The sequence below is a fragment of the Pistacia vera genome, unplaced genomic scaffold, assembly GCF_008641045.1.
Source record: "Pistacia vera cultivar Batoury unplaced genomic scaffold, PisVer_v2 Contig333, whole genome shotgun sequence".
Taxonomy (NCBI): domain Eukaryota; kingdom Viridiplantae; phylum Streptophyta; class Magnoliopsida; order Sapindales; family Anacardiaceae; genus Pistacia; species Pistacia vera.
In genome coordinates, this window is record NW_022196150.1 from 318,106 (window position 1) to 334,219 (window position 16,114).

General features: G+C 36.0%; 1 protein-coding gene and 1 long non-coding RNA gene across 2 annotated transcripts; one reads left to right on the plus strand and one right to left on the minus strand.

Annotated features, from left to right (window-relative positions):
* The first annotated feature begins 7,987 nt into the window (after positions 1-7,987).
* Positions 7,988-8,573, plus strand: LOC116137806. The gene is made up of 2 exons (XR_004129224.1): positions 7,988-8,167; positions 8,259-8,573. It is a non-coding gene; the product is annotated as an uncharacterized LOC116137806 (long non-coding RNA).
* A 2,591-nt stretch (positions 8,574-11,164) lies between these two features.
* On the minus strand, positions 11,165-15,986 carry LOC116137800 (BRCT domain-containing protein At4g02110). The gene is made up of 7 exons (XM_031423504.1): positions 15,692-15,986; positions 15,471-15,604; positions 14,904-15,075; positions 14,330-14,476; positions 12,875-13,435; positions 12,178-12,357; positions 11,165-11,547 (listed from the first exon to the last, which is right to left on the minus strand). The coding sequence occupies exons 1-7, from the start codon at positions 15,893-15,895 to the stop codon at positions 11,371-11,373; spliced, it is 1,575 nt and encodes a 524-aa protein (XP_031279364.1). The 5' UTR covers positions 15,896-15,986; the 3' UTR covers positions 11,165-11,370.
* Between the last annotated feature and the right edge of the window lie 128 nt (positions 15,987-16,114).

The window sequence follows — 16,114 nt, forward strand, 5'->3', positions numbered from 1 at the left end:
GCTCAATGTACCGAGGTCGCGACAGCAGAGTGCTGCCAACAAATTTTCTATTCGGAGATACTTCTCCGCAAGGTTGTAGAATCCTATGAGGGAGACATCGTCCTCAGCTTGTAATTCTTTCCACAGGTCGCGTTGTGGGCGAACCCCGGCTATGATGAGAGTCCGAACAGACTCTTCGGGAGTATGAGCCACCTTGTTGAGTTCTTTGTGGAAGCGGTCAATGTAAGATTGGAGGGACTCATCCCTTTCTTGCCTGATATTGTTGAGGTAGCTTAAAGGCATCGAAAACTTTTGATTCGCTTGGAAATGCCTTAGGAACGTCGTGCTCATCTGAGGCCACGAACGGATCGACCCCGCTGGGAGCGACCTGAACCATCGTTTAGCCTGAGAGGTCACTGTCACTGCTAAACAGCAGTATTTTGCCAAATCTGAGACCTGGTGAAGCTCCATTAGGTCGTTAACTTCATACAGATGATCTTACGGATCAGAATTTCCATCAAACGCGCGCATGTCGGGCATCCTGAATCCTGGTGGGAGTGGAGCGACTAACATTTTGGGAGAGAAGGGGGACGCAGATGCGACTTGTCCCTGCTCATTTTGCTGAGCCCTTAGCCTATCTAGAGCTCACTGCAGCTCCTCAATTTGCGGCAACGGAGCCGCTTGGGGGTTGCTTTCACCCACAAGAGCTCGATTCTCGCAGTTACGATTGAGGAATGTCCATAGGTCGGGCTCTTCTTTGCCTTGGCTGGCGGTTCCAGCCATTCTCGACACACACTGACTAGAGGCGTGCGATGGCGAGGAAAGATGCGGGGTATTCTCACGACCTTCACGGTGGTAAGAATCGACCCGCGAAGTGTGGGACCCTCTCACACGGTGACGACCAGGATTGGTTTGCTGACGGTGATAAGAATCGCCCCATCCAGCACTTTTATGGGTATGTACCTGTGACGTGGCATGGGACAGCTCAGGCTGTGTCTTTTCACCGAGTCTCAACGAGACTGGTATTCTGTTTGGGACGCGGTCGGTGTTTGCTGGCCCTTTGGAGCCCGTGAGCTTGCTTTTTTCCACTTGCTTACCCTTTCGTCTTCGCGCTACAGTGCTCGCGGCACGGGCTATTTCCCTTTGTCTCGCTTTCGCGTGACTTATAGGCGTTTTTGACAACCGCCGCAGCTGACTTAGATGGCGCGCCTTGGTCCAAGCGGTCCAACCTTTGGTTGACCGTCTGGAGAGTATTGTCAAACCTCTCCAGGTAGCTTCTTATAGCAGGGTCAAGCTGTGAGCTTGACAGGATATCTCCCATAGTATTCTGTGGGGCTGAAGGTTTTCTGGAAGAAGTATCCCCCTGAACTTGGAGGGACCCCTCAATGCCCTGGTTGGTTTGCTCATGTTCTGGTTGGCGGGACATTCGTTGCTGTAGGATCGGTAAGTTGGAGATTCTCCTGATGAAGGATGAACACTAAATCAGGGCCCTCCTTCTAGCATCAAACTGTTGATGCGTGATCTATAATGGATAAAGAGATAGTACATGCAATGGGGACATTTTTTTAAGTAGTTCGAATGCTAAGGTAGCAAGTCCTACGTCCACTGATGCTTATATTGATGATAAGGGTCAGGTCGCTATTAGCTGACTGACTTTACAATGATATTACAAGATATCAAATGCTCAAAATTCTAAAGAGAGAGAGAGGGGGTAATTAATCAAGAGTAAAAATGTGCAAATCCTTTTTAATGAGAGATGAATTCCCAATTTATAGTCAGATGCCATGAGGCAATGATCACTAAATCTGTAAGTTGGTGGGATTATCTGTACAAATCCTTTTTTATGTCATATTGCCCACCTTTCAGAGTGATTTGCGTGATTTAGAGCAGGGATTGGACACGTGGGAGCACCACAGCCTCCTGGCTTGCCTGACATGCACCCACTATCCTGACAGACGCAGACGGTGGTTGTTCCAATGATCTGACTTTTGTGGGCTAAATGGTCATGACGTCAACCCTTGTATTTTTAGGCATAACACATGGATTGTAGCTTCTTATTAATTAACACTGATGTTAATTTTACATATTCGTGCCTTTGATTTAGGCTATTACGTCAAATTGATGTGGATAACTGGACACTCCAACTAGGATGTAAAGAAAAACCGACCCGACCTAGGCAACAAATATAAACGGTCCGGCGCTGGAAAATTGGGCCAAGGTTTTGGTAGGCTAGACCCGAGCTTAGGTATATAACTTATAGGCTGCACGACATGCACCCACCCACAATTTGTCGTAAAGACAAGTTGGTACCCAAAAGGTTTGCAAATTACAAATAGCGATTTCCCATCAACATTTGTTAGTGAATTTCGTTTGAAGAAGGACAGTGTGGTAATTTTACAACTTTCCTCTCTTTTCTTCTTTCTTTTTCTTTTCTTCAATTTTTTCTACTATGCCGCCTCCAAAGAAAGCAGCAGAATTTTACATCCTCTTCTTTCTCTTTTTTTCTTTCTTCTTCTCTTCCTCTTCAATTTTTTTGTTCTTTCTTCTTCTCTTCCTCTTCAATTTTTTTGTTCTCTTTTGCAGATCTGGCCAGCCGCTTCTCCCTTCTCCTCTCTTTTGTTGGAATTGTTGAACCCGTCCATCAACACTCTATCAAGAAGCTTGTTATGGGAGCAGTAGCAGACAAACACTATGCAGAGTAGCAATTACTAGGACATTTATATTATTTGTTTCTAGCCCTGTGTATTACTGTCTATCTTTATTAAAATCTGGAGTTTTGATGGTGGTTTTATTTATATTTTTATAAATTCAAGAAAGGGGAGGTTTCTTATACTGGTAAAAGAATTTCTTGTGAAATGTCAACTACTTGGGTAAAATATATTTATCATCAAGTAGGAACTATCTGGTAGAGTAGATGATGTTTGTGGTGGAGGTGAAGCTTTTGGTGGATCAGATGGTGGTGATGGAGATGAATTTGAGGGTGAAGGAGGACTTGTTGGTGGATTGGCCACTGGTGGTGGTGGAGGGGAATTCATTGGTGGAGTAAATATTGGTGGTGGTGAAGGTCAACTCCGTGGTGGATTAGATACTAGCAGTGTAGGGGTGATGAACTCGTTGGTGGATTGGATGCTATTAGTGGTGGTGATGGTGGTCGAGATGAACTGGTTGGTGGATTAGACATAGGTGGAGATGGTGGTGGTGATGTAGGTGAAATGGATTGCTAAGGAGGAGGGGAAGAAGGTGTAGATGTCAATGGGGGTGGAGATGTATTTTGAGGAGGTGATGGTAAGACAGGTGGTTATGCAGGAGGTGATGGAGTACAAGGTGTGGAGAGGTCACATTGATTTGCATTGAGCTCAGAAGGTGAGGAGGTTATAGGAGGTAGAGAAGATGGTTGTGATGATGGTGGTGGACTAGTGGTGGCAGGTGGTGAAGTTGGCACAGTAGTGGGAGATGAATTTGGAGGTGCACAGCAGTAAAGAAAAATTTGAAGAAAAAAGGGGAAAGTGGCCTTCTTTTTTGGCTGAATGCAAAATTACCACACTGTCCTTCTTCAAACGGAATTCACTAACAGACGTTGACGGGAAGTAGTTATTTGTCATTTGTAACCTTTTGGGTACCAACGCTAATGGCAAACTATAGGCGGGTGCATGTCGTTCGGCCTAACTTATAAAACAAAATAAAGTACATCCCATCCAACAGCCTCTTATAAAGTAAATTACTAAAAACCCTTTAGAAAATTACCCGATCCCTCATACATCTAGTAAAATTTGAAAAATATCTCTTAACATTTTAACTAGGCCTTGCATTCTTAAAATTGACCCAGGCAAGCCCGACCTGGGTAGAGCTAGTAAAGGACCGATCCCAAGCGGGTTTAGTCCTGGGCCCGTTTGGGACTAGTCACTCATGGGCCTAGGATTGATCCCAAGCCCATGAGCAATTTTAGAACCCAAACTAGTCCCTAAGGCCAGTCCTATGGGCCAACAAAATTTCAGTTTTTGCCTTGTCTTTTTTTTTATTTTTTTATTTTAGGGGCGAAATAAAATTCTGTAGGGGGTTTATGTAATTTTTAAGGGTAGATTAGTAAGTTTTTAAAGTTTAATTAATTTTAAAAAATAATAAATTAATGGTTAATTTTAACATAAATGTAATATTCACACAATCACACATTCACGCTTCACAAATAAACAATTAAATAATTAAATAATTTTTTATTAAATTATTCATCTTCATTGTCAACAATATTTAAATCATTAAAATCTTTGTTCCTTATAAAGAGTTTAGAGATGGCAATGGGCCCGATATTTTTCGGGCACCAGACCCGGCCCGGCCCAAAAAGGTTGGGTTTTACCCGATGTTCGCAGGTTTGGGCTTGGGCCTGATTTTAAGGCCCGACCTCAGGTACGGTTTGGGCTTGGGTATGTCTTCAGGCCCGGCTCGGCCCGACAATTTTAGTATTAATTATACTAAATTACCCTAAGAGTATATATTTAATTACAAGATTATCCTACATATATATACTCATTTTTCCAAAACCCATCATGGATGGATGGATGCGCTCTGTAGAAAGTTATTTATATATTTGGTGAGTATTTAAAAATAAATTAATATTTAAAAATTGTTTCTAGAATTAAAAATATAAAAAAAATTGAAATTTATTAATATTTAAAAAGTCACATTATAAAAATGGACGAGCTTGGGCCAGGCTTGAGGTTACAAAAAGCCCATTAGGCCAAGATTGGGTTTTACTTGTCATACCAGTGATGGGCCCGGGCTAGGCTTGGGCCTTTGTTATGAGGTCGGGCTTGGGCCTGGGCCAAGGGGTACCCGGTCCCGACCCGACCCATCCCATTGCCATCACTAAAAGAGTTCGAGTAGTTCGAGATTTCAGGGTGCTACTGTAGTCTTCTCTCAGCATGAGTCCAATCCCATAAACAAGTTATCACTTCAATCATCTCTTCGGTTAAAGAGCATCTTCTATCTTCAACAATCCGGCCACTCGTTGAAAATGTTGACTTAGATGCAATTGTAGAAACCGACATAGATAAAATGTCACGTGCCATTTGGGCTACAATGGGGAATCAACTTTGATGTTGGTTCCACCATTGAAGTACATCCATCTCACGTTTCTCCTTCTTCGTCATGTAGGACATGTCCATTTGTAGGTAGTGATTCAGCTCATTTGGTCCATGTATGTACGAGCTAGAGCTGCTACTTTTGCCATGTTCTATACACGTCCACATGCTCGATCCTTGATGGAGGTCTTCATCAGGGTTTTAATCGTCTCTCCTAGATGTTCCACTTCCACTTCCATTGTACCTGTTCTGATATAAAGAAAAAAAGTTTTCCAAATTTTGCTTAAAGTAAGTCAAATAAGACGTATAATCATTTCCTAAATGCTGGCCTATTTCAGTAATTATACATTTAACTACGTGTAATTTAAACCTAGGATCTACAACAAGACCTAATCCATATAAAAAAGGAATATCTAACAAATATTTCCCGTATTTTTCTTCCATCTTTAAAACAATTTCCGTTAGAATGTCATTATATCTATATTTAGCAAAAGTTTTAGAAATTTGAAGTAAAATAGCTAACGCTAAATTAGTAGTCGGATAATAAATATCACTTAATGTATTAGTGGAATCATAAAAAAATTTAAGAAATGAATAAAAAAGTTCACAAACCGTCTAATCATCATAGCTGACAACTTCCTCTAGACGGTTCTTCCAGTTGACTAAATCTGTAATTTGTATTGCGGTTGGCAAAGGTTTTTCCTATTAAATAGTGGAGTTCCAATAGATAGACATGTCCGTACATAACTTCAAAGGTCGAGCCAATGGCAATGGGTCCTCTTGCCTACAATATTTGAAGTACTCATGCCATCTTTTGTTGCTACCGTCGATGATAAATCTGATAGCCACATGCACCCTTTCCATTTTCGAATGTATAGCATCTAAACCTGCTTTAACAATCAAATTAATGATGTGGTAAGCACATCTCTGGTGAAAAAAATTACCTTCACCACGCGAATCCAATCTCTTTTCAAATAAAGAGATTGTCGCGGTGTTAGCAACTGCATTATCAAGCGTTAGTGCTACAACTCTATCAGTTAATATATATTCTTGCAAAACTTCAAGAATTGTAAAATAAATAGTGTCAACACTATGTTTTTCATATAATGGTTTAAAACCTATCAATTTTTGTTGTAAACTCCAACTATGATTTGAGAAATGTATCGTGACAGTTAGAAAATCTGTTTTTAATCTACAGACTCATATGTCTGATGTAAATGCAATAGATATATTCCTAAAATTTTGAAATTCATTTTTAAGTTTATTTTTTTTTTTAATAAAGTTTTAAGATATCTCTTCTACTTGTACTTCTACTAACAAGGATATATGTAGAACAAAATGCAGTTTTAATCATGTTTCTGTTTTAAAATGTAAATTTCCGTAAAATTTTAAATGCAAATTTTTTTTTAATTTTGTAAAATTTTATTTTAACTCCTACAATTTTTGTCTATTTTAAAATTTATAGGAAGTTTTATATAATTGTTTAAAGGCTTAAAAAATAAACCAAAAAGGTTTGGGCCCGAGCCTTGGAGGAGGGCCCAATAGAGGTACTAAGCCCTCTTCCTTAAGCTTGGTCCAGTTTTGGGATTAGGCCTGTAAAAACTGATCCTTCACCAGCTTTTTAGATCCAATCCCAAATACCCAACTCTAGGTCTAGGCCTAGGTCTAGAGGGTATTTACACCCATATACCGTAAAATCCAACAATTGACACGTTTCAACATTTTTGTACTCTGCTTTTATACATGAGGTCCCAAAGGTGCAAGCTACAATAACCATTACACGTATAAGAATCCAAAATAGGGAGTGAATATGCACAATAGAAAGCGATGGTGTGGGCCTTATTAAAATGTTTTGGGGACAAGTGTAATTAAGATAAAACATGATTTGATATAATATAGTTGGATGTCACATACGTAGCATCAAGGCCTTCTTAAGGCGGGTAAACGGCTTTTTCCTACCCAAGGCTCGCCTAAATGAACTTTTTCACTCAAAAAATTTCAAAATTCGATTTTTATATTCAAAGTTAATATTTTATTACTATTTAAAACCGATTTTAATAGCAAATTTTTTTTCCATCATCATCATTTGAACCTCTAATCTCTTCTCTATAAAACTCTTCTCATTGCAACACATAATTTCTCGTTGATTGTCAGTCATCACAAAACTAGAATTTTATGTTCTTAGTTAATTTCGGGGGCGAATATTTAATTAATCACCACCATTCGATCTACTAACTTCTACTCTACAAAACCCCTCTTACCCTGACTCTTAGTAATTCATCGAATGTTAGTTAAGAAAATGAAGTGTATTTTAGATTAACAAAATATAAATTTTACATAAGAAAGTGGTATTTTAAAATTTTTTGGGTGAGAAATGACCATTAAGGCAAACCTTGGGTGGGAAAAAGTCACAAACCAAGAGAGAGACGTCTCACTTCTATGTCATCTTACATCTTTTGATATTAATAGGTATAAGATAAAACTTTATTTGACACAAAAATTATTGCACAATACTACACTTACAATTCAATAACATAAACTTTTTCTCGTAACGTCGACGTGATAACTCACAATAGGTTTCGCTTGCCCAATAATAGGTCTCACATGCGTAATGGTAAACTGATTAATTATAAATTGTCACGTTAAAGTTGTGAGAAAAAGTTTAAAAAATTGGATTGTGAGTCATTCTTTACTGAAAATTATTTTGGTATATCATTTAAAATTGTTTATCACTACTCTTATATAATTCAATGTATAAACCGATAAAATGTGAACTGATATGGCGTAAAAGATAGACATTAACAAAGTTTAGAAATTCTAATTATGTCAACATTTTTGTTTTATATATAAATTTTGTATTACTACTTTCTATATACAATGAAAAGCACATTTCAATTAAATACTAAAAAAAGATCCTTACTACTTTCTCTCTCTTGACCATTGCGTGGTTTTCTTCAGCCGTTTATATTCCATTCATTCATATTCTCTCTTTCACTTGTCCTTCTCCTCAAGCCCACCACTCTTTTCTCTCCTAACCTAACTCTTCTCTCCTTCTCTTATAAACTCTCCATAGCCCTATACCCCCATTTCTGCAACTCTCAAACTTCCTTCAGGTTAATACTACTACACTTGCTTTTGCTTTCATTTTTTCATTCTTTTGGTTTTAAGAAAAGTTTTGCTAATCTTTAGTTAGTTGTTTGACAGGTTTAGTTAGCTATGGTGATGATGGGTTTAGAGAGGTTGATGGGGAGCTTGAAGTCTAAAATAAGGTCTTTGAAGATGAAGAAACCTTACGACAAGATTGAGAAGAGTGACAGCATGAGAGTTGAAATAAGGAGCAGGAAGGCAAGAAAGCTTATAGAAAACACCCTCAAAATTGCCGATTCTCCCAAGAACAAGACTTATGCTTTCTGACTCAGTGATCATTCTAAGAACTTTTCTTATTGTATTTTATGTTTAATTAATTTACCCAACACGGTTTATACAAGGGGATATTTTCAAATTAACTAGTGTCTTTAACCTGTCTCTCTGTTCTCTCAATTGTCCATGTCCAGAATTGCCATATCACTAACCTATGGTCTCTATCCTTCAAGAATTTATTGGCAGTCGTGAAATATTTTAGCAGTCTAGTCTAGGTGTTTTCTTTTATCTTGTTTTATGTGAAGACTCTGTGAATTCTTGTTTCTAAACTAATCCATACTGGATTCATATCATATCATGGTAGGTAGGTAAGACTATGGTAGTGATTAGTAATATTGCCTAATTCAAACCCTCATAAGTCATAAATGATAATAAAATTAATATTTATGATAACCACTGCCACACATGAAATTTCGTGTTGTGAGTTAAAAAGACCATTTATTATTATTATTATTTATTATTTTTTTTTTATGACTAAAGGTATGTGAACTAGATTACGTACACTTTAAATAATTATTCAAACCCTGAAATTACTGGTCGAGTAAGAACTCTAGTAATTATCCCTATTAACAACCATGGAAGAACTAAACTCATGATTTTTTGAATAATATATTCAAAAGTCTCTATTGAACCACTTGACTACCAAAAGGTAGTTGAGTTAAAAAAGACATTAACCCTAAAATTTAATAGAATAATAAAAATCTCTTAAGTTTTTGAAATAATGATCTTTTATCCTTAATAAACCATTAATAAATCATTAGAATTTACAATATTATAAGTAAATGTTTACAAAATTGTCCTTCTATTATTTATTTTAACACTTACGAATTAGCGACTAAAAGACTTCTGTTATTTCAAGTATTTAATTAAATCTTAGGAGATTAATGTTATTATCTCTAATTATAAAATTATTTGACTGGAAGATACTAGTTCTGGTATCACAGTCCGGTATGAAAATGAAAGTGGTAGCTAGAATTTTAAATGCTTCCAAAAGGACCAAAATTGACTTGCCTCCTCCAATTTAATAAGTCAATTCTTATTATAAAATAAAAAAAAAAAAAAAAAAAAAAGAGCCTAATTCAAAGATAAGGCTCAATAAAGCACCTTACATTATTCCTCAACCTTAAATCTAGTATCAACTTAATCTATCTATCCACCCACCATATATAATGAAGTCAAAACCCAAAATTTCCTTACGTAATAAAGGAAATAAGTGATTCATTTGCATATGAACTTTCATGTCAGAAGTCAATTTAAAGGTAGGCTAGGATTGATGAATGGTAAAATACAAACGAGAAACTAGCAAAAAAGGAAACCGGCCAGCTGACTTACGTAGTCCTTCAGCTAAAACTTAAACATCATGGAAGAACAAATAAACAATATGGGGCTGAAAATTGAAGACAAACAAAAGAAGAAAAGCAAGTCCACTATATGTTTTGTGGCAAAGAATATCCACCAAAAAGTTCAAATGCGACAAACATGCTTTAAGAAAATCTAGGTAATCATCTAAACAAAAGGTGTGAATAGGCATCAGAAATCTATAAATAATTGGTGTCTTTAATGGTTTTATCCAAATAGACGTCAGAATTAAATAAGAAAAAGGAGAGGAAACACATCATGCAGAATGATTGTTTAGATTTGGATTAATGGTTTAACAGTCAGCAGAAGCTGTACATTATATGGGTTTTACACATTAGGTTTGATGACGATAACCAAAGAGTTTCTGGTTTTGGTTTTAGTGATAGTTGTTTTAAATATTATGTTGAATATTTGATGGGGGTAGCCTAGATTTGCTTTATCTCGGTTTCAATTTTCAAATACTATATCAGAACATATAAATATGAACTAATAATATATTAAACTGATTCTACTATATTAATTGATGGGACCCAATTTGAAAATGTATGACCCAATATAAACAATGATTGGACTGTTTTACTATTTGAGGCCCAAAAGACTGGTTTACCATATGGGCCGTCTAGGTCCTTAAGGAGAGACGCCCCCAACTTTCATTGTCTTCAATAAATGAATAAATGGAATACTTCAGCAAGCCTACAAAGATTTGAAACAAAAAATGTGTAAGACTTTTTCGAAACAGAAAAATTGAACTTCTTTGTTTTCACAATTCAACATAGCTAATTAAACTATTAAAGGGAATAGTAAAACCCATGTCTTTGGTCTTTTTATAATGAGCATTCCATAGTTTCAAAAAATCTGAGTCTAACCCTCGAACATTAGACTTTTTTTTTTTTTTTTTTTTTTTTTTTTTTTTTTTACATGAACACCCACTAGTATCAAAAATACAACCCTAACTCTTATTTGATTTTATGTGATTCTATTAAGTTTAAAGAAATGACGTTTTTACTATTACCTAAATTCAATCAATGTAACATTCAAAATATGTCAACAGTATTGAAAGATTAATTTTTTTTGAAAATATAATTGATGAATTGTTAATAAATTAAAAGTTAAATTGATGATATTTTTAAATCAACAAGTAATCACAAAAAAAAAAAAAAAAAAAAAGAGATCAAACACACGAGGGTTACAATCGCATTCCTGAAAATTAATAGATGCTCATTATACAAAATGTCAAACACACGAAGATTAAGGTAGCATTTCCTAAACTAGCAAGTGCTTACTACAAAAAAAAAGTCAAAGACGCAGGTTTTACTATAAATACCCTGCTAATTAAATTGAACAATATTAAAAAGATGCATACAACTCAAAATTCGCACAATTTCTTGTAATTAAAAGACGTAAGTTCAGCCTCGAGTGAAACAAATGTTTGCAGTGCCAAGAACTGTTGAGTGAAATCGTTTATAAAGCTAGAATATATGTGCATTGTAAGAAATTCTTACACATTGTGGATGAGATATGGATACAGAAGTAGGCACTAGTAGCTGTGATGGTAAAGCATCTGGAGATCCTTGCAATAAATGCATGTCCATGGAAGCAAAGGGGGGTCCAGACAGTAGGAATGAATGCAACGAATTTGGCATAGATGGCATCTGACGAGAAGCTCCTCTGGTTCCCGGGAACGGCATTCACTACATGATGGAAGTAAAGAGGGCTGCTAGACACATAAAACAAAGAGAAGGATTAGCACAAGCATGAATTTTACATTGAAATCTATTCACGTAAGGGCAACATTGTGTGCTTTAAAGACTGACTAAATGGCTAATAAGAGAAACTTGAGCAGTAAGCGTTAGAGTCTTCTGCAAGAGAAGCCATGCTATAGTTGCACAGCAGAACTTGTTGAACACAAATATTTCATGAGGCCATTTCAACATGTTTTCGGCAGCAACCAAGGAGAAAAAGCTATGCTTTTCTTCTATTTTCAGTTGTGATAGCAGTCCAAGAAACATTTGGGGGGATTATTTAATTTTTTTTTTTTTTAAAAAAGGCTATGTGTGAGTAAGAAAAAAAAGAGGTTTTACTTATGATATTTAGCTTGAATTGTGACGAAGAAAAAAATCCATTTATGATATTACACTCATGTTTACCATTTTACCTGAGTGGAAATGACAAAAAATCACAACTTCTATTAAACGCATGCAATCAGACAGTAAGAAACTAAGAATGTATTTTAACTAAGAATGTATTTTAAGTTTTCCCTTCACCAGAGATAATCAGAATCAATAAAGAGATTTAATGGAGGGGAAGAGGTTTACTAGTATGTCTGTATGTGTATAAATATTACCTGAGCACCAATACCAGGTCTAGCTCGATCAGTGACAAAGAAGATATCTGTTGTTGGCAAGGCACATGGAATTGTTTGGGAATAAATTTTCTGATCACAAGTGGCTGCATCCTCCACCTTTGTGATGCTCACAAAACTGGCCTTGCACAATGGACAAGTTGAAAATTTTCTCATTGAAGCCTACATACATTCATCACCAGCATAAGAATCTCAAACAAGAATCATTTCATACGCAGAAAATTGTACAAAGAAAAGAAAGAATCTTAAAATGTGCCATTTAAATGCCCCTAATCAGAAAATCTCATAAATTATGATGTCAAAAAAAATATTGACAAATTCATATGTCAAATTTCAAGGACAATCTTTAAAATCAGGGGAAAGGAATATGGATTGCAGTTGGAGGCAAGTACACAATATAGAATATTTGAAATTTTCATCCTCAGTAGGTAATAAGTATATGCAAAGAATGGGATATTAAATTAATAATGCCAAATAAAGAGCATATCTTGCATTCAAGAAAATCCTTGCCAAAACTCAAACTAAGGGATTAAAAAAATGGTTCATATGAAGTTCAAAATGAGCATATCATTTTAGATTGTTTAACCACACAATGAATGCATTTTACAATAAGCAATAAGAAGGATATAATTTATAAGTACAGAATGAAATTCAAATAACCCAGTGAAAGAATGCATACCATATGATCGGCCCAGTTTTGGATGCATGAATAACAAAATCGATGTCCACAAGGTAGAATTCCTCTGGTTGAACTAAATTCTGTCCAACATATAACACAAGATAATTCCATTGAAGTAGGTAATCTATTAATGTGTTCAGTCTGATCGGTTTCTTTGACCTCCCCATTTAAGTTATCAAAATCAGTGCACCCATCCCGTGAAACTCTTTCCAGAGCACGTTGATGATTTCTGTCTTCTATGTCTTCAGTTTCTTCAAAACCTTCATCTATTTCCCCAAGCTGATGGAACCTATCATTAGATGTTCCTCTAGTTCTGAATATTTGATTCTCTTCTAGATCAGAATCTGAAAGTACAGACTCTAAAACATCTCTGCCAATATTCTTTTTCAGAAGCCTCCGACCTTTACCAGGAGGTTTAACCAAAGTGGTGTTGATGACCTTGGATATCTGCCTTTTCTCTCTTTCTGACTGCAAGAAGGAAGTACTTGACTCCTGTTGCTTTGAAATCTTCCTTTTCCCGCTCGTAGAATGGATTGAAGAATCAGAACTTGACTCTTCATTCTTTTCAAAATTTTAAAAAGAAAATGCCAAAAAGAATACAGATGATGAGCAAAGAAATTATACATGTGAATTGAAAGAAATAACAGTACATATTGTTGGTAAACAAACTAATATTTCAGAGGATTGAGCAAATGGAAACATTAACAATCCAAAATTTGGTTCATAAGTGAGAAACTAGAGTATGATCTAGAATACCATATTTAGTGGAGCAGTTTTAGGATCAGGAGGCTTCTAAAGTTTCCTAAATTATCAGATGCTCTGATAGATATCCTATAAGTAGCAAGATATGCAAAGTTTTAAACGTTTTCATCTGATCTTCAAATTCACTTGCAGTACAACAAGGTTGTAAAAAGCACATATTATCATAAATCTGGGTTATAAGTTAATAAAGAATCTAGTTCATATGCCTTTGACCAAGAATGGACCAATGTACATCATGCTTAGCCAATCAATGAGGAACTGAGTTTGCTTAGAAGTATAGCTATCCCAACTATTCAATCACTTCAACGATTTTTTGAATTTTTTCCAAAGAATGTCAATGGATACTTCCAACGTTGACTCCACAATTAGAAAATTTTAATGGATTACACACCAAAAAAAAAAAATAGAAAAAAAAAAAAAAACAACTTTATCTGCAAGTTGCCTGAGAAAATCAAATCTTCAAAGCAGTGATTGACCCACGTACAGTAAGCTTGAATTTGAGAATCCATATGGGAAGCAGAAAAAAAAGAATAGCACAACATATTTTATTAGTTACAATATCATAATTATAAAGATCATCAGGCAAAGTCCGTAGAAAGTTGAAAATAACTAATATGCTATAACTGTGAAGAGAAATAGGAGCTATTTGACTAAAGGTTTCAAATATACAAAGCAAATAAGGGTGAAACGTACCTCCATACTGACTAATCCAGATAAAGGAGGCTCTTGAAAACAGTATCTGGCACTAGACCGCTGCTCCTTCTTTGAAGTTCTTTTTAATGTCTTTGCCTTTGATGTATGAGATGTACTATTGCTATTTTCAAACTTCAGTAAGAAGTTCTGCAATAAAAATAATAGAAAAGAAAAAGGATAAATAATATTTGTCATACCATCCAATGCTGAACAGCAACTATGAAACTAGTGAAGCTGCCAACAAACTGGAGCTTCAAAATCTGAGTTATTCAATAAATAAAGAATGAAACTGCACTTATGTAGTGCCACAACCTAAACTGATCAAGAATGTGTTCCACAACTCATCAGATTACATCATTTGCATTCTGAATTATCCATTTTACTCTTTTATACACACAAGAGACACATTAATCGATTTATTAATTACTGAATGACATTAGCATCAACTGATTCCCAGCATATTACCACATCAACACTTGAAGTTCTTGTAGATAACCAAACAAAGCATCAGTTCAGTGTGTGGGTGAAACATAGAGATAGAACACACAAAGAGAGCATCTGCAGACATAGTCACCTCATTCAACAGAAAAGAATCAGTCCAAGCAGCAAGGTCAGAACCATTGGAATCCATATCATCTTCTGTTTCAGAGTCACCTCCAAGTCTATGGTAGGATTGGTCAGAAAACATTGAATGCTTCTTAGTTACAATGGGTATTTCCAACGACAAAGGCCCTATCTCCTGTCCACTGCAAAGATTTAATACCACAACTCTCAAATCATGATTCATAGGTAGTTGAATTATAAGCACCATATTATAAGTTAACCCGCTGTACCAAACAATCAGTATCACATAATACTCCAAATACAGACTACGATAATTTTATATACCAGCCTAAAATCGCATTGCCAAGAAAATAAACAAATAAGTTAAAATACAATGCAAAATTCTGATATATATCACAATAATTTAAAATAACTAAAAATGTGTTTGATACAGTAGTAACAGTACCCTCAGAATATTGGCCTAGCATATTTCATGAATTTCTCGTCTCCGTTGTTTTCAGAGAAGAAAAAATTGTATTTGAATTCTAGACAGAAACTTCAAATTTCTCAATTCAGTTAAATTAAACCAATATCTTACCATTGCAACATATAAGGAGCTTCAGGGACACGAGTTCTTTGCTTTATACAATCTTCAACCCACCGATGATTAACTACTATTGTTTTAAACTTCTTCGCAAGATCATATTTCTTTCCCTCAAATTTCCAACACACCTAATCACCAAACCGTAATCATAGTCAAAACCTTAACACTAAACTCAAACACATACACACAGTTACTCACTCGGAATCAAATCTTACCAAATGCGTAGTTGATCTCGACATCGCGCCAACGTAACTAGCACCAGCTTCGGAGATCAGCTTGATGAGTTTGAACCGCTCCGAGCCGTGGTAGCCGCTGACCGTTGCTACCACGGAGTCCATGCCTCGGATGGACCGAACTGTACTTGAATCCAATTGAAAATCAAAATTGAACCGATTGTTAGCCTGCGTGAAAGGTATCATAAGTGTATAAAAGAGCTTCGGATTGGTTGAGGGGAGAGGACACAGAATCGGAATCGAGTTCGATTAGAGAACAAAATGCCGGGAATTTGAAAATTTTGAATTCGTTTTGGGCGGACAATTAGGGCCACAGTTTATATACGATGCTTCCAAACTCGGACCGGAGAGGGTACCGGTTTATCGGTTTTTCCTTTTTCTAGTGGCGCGGTTTAACATTTTTTA

Bases quoted from the DNA above. Each gene is read 5' to 3' on its own strand.
- LOC116137800 (XM_031423504.1), bottom strand. From the start codon at position 15,895: ATGATACCTTTCACGCAGGCTAACAATCGGTTCAATTTTGATTTTCAA. The intron at 12,358-12,874 runs GTATGCATTCTT...GAATGTATGTAG, and splicing joins AAAACTGGGCCGATCATATG to GCTTCAATGAGAAAATTTTC. The intron at 11,548-12,177 runs GTAATATTTATA...TGTGTCTAGCAG, and splicing joins GACCTGGTATTGGTGCTCAG to CCCTCTTTACTTCCATCATG.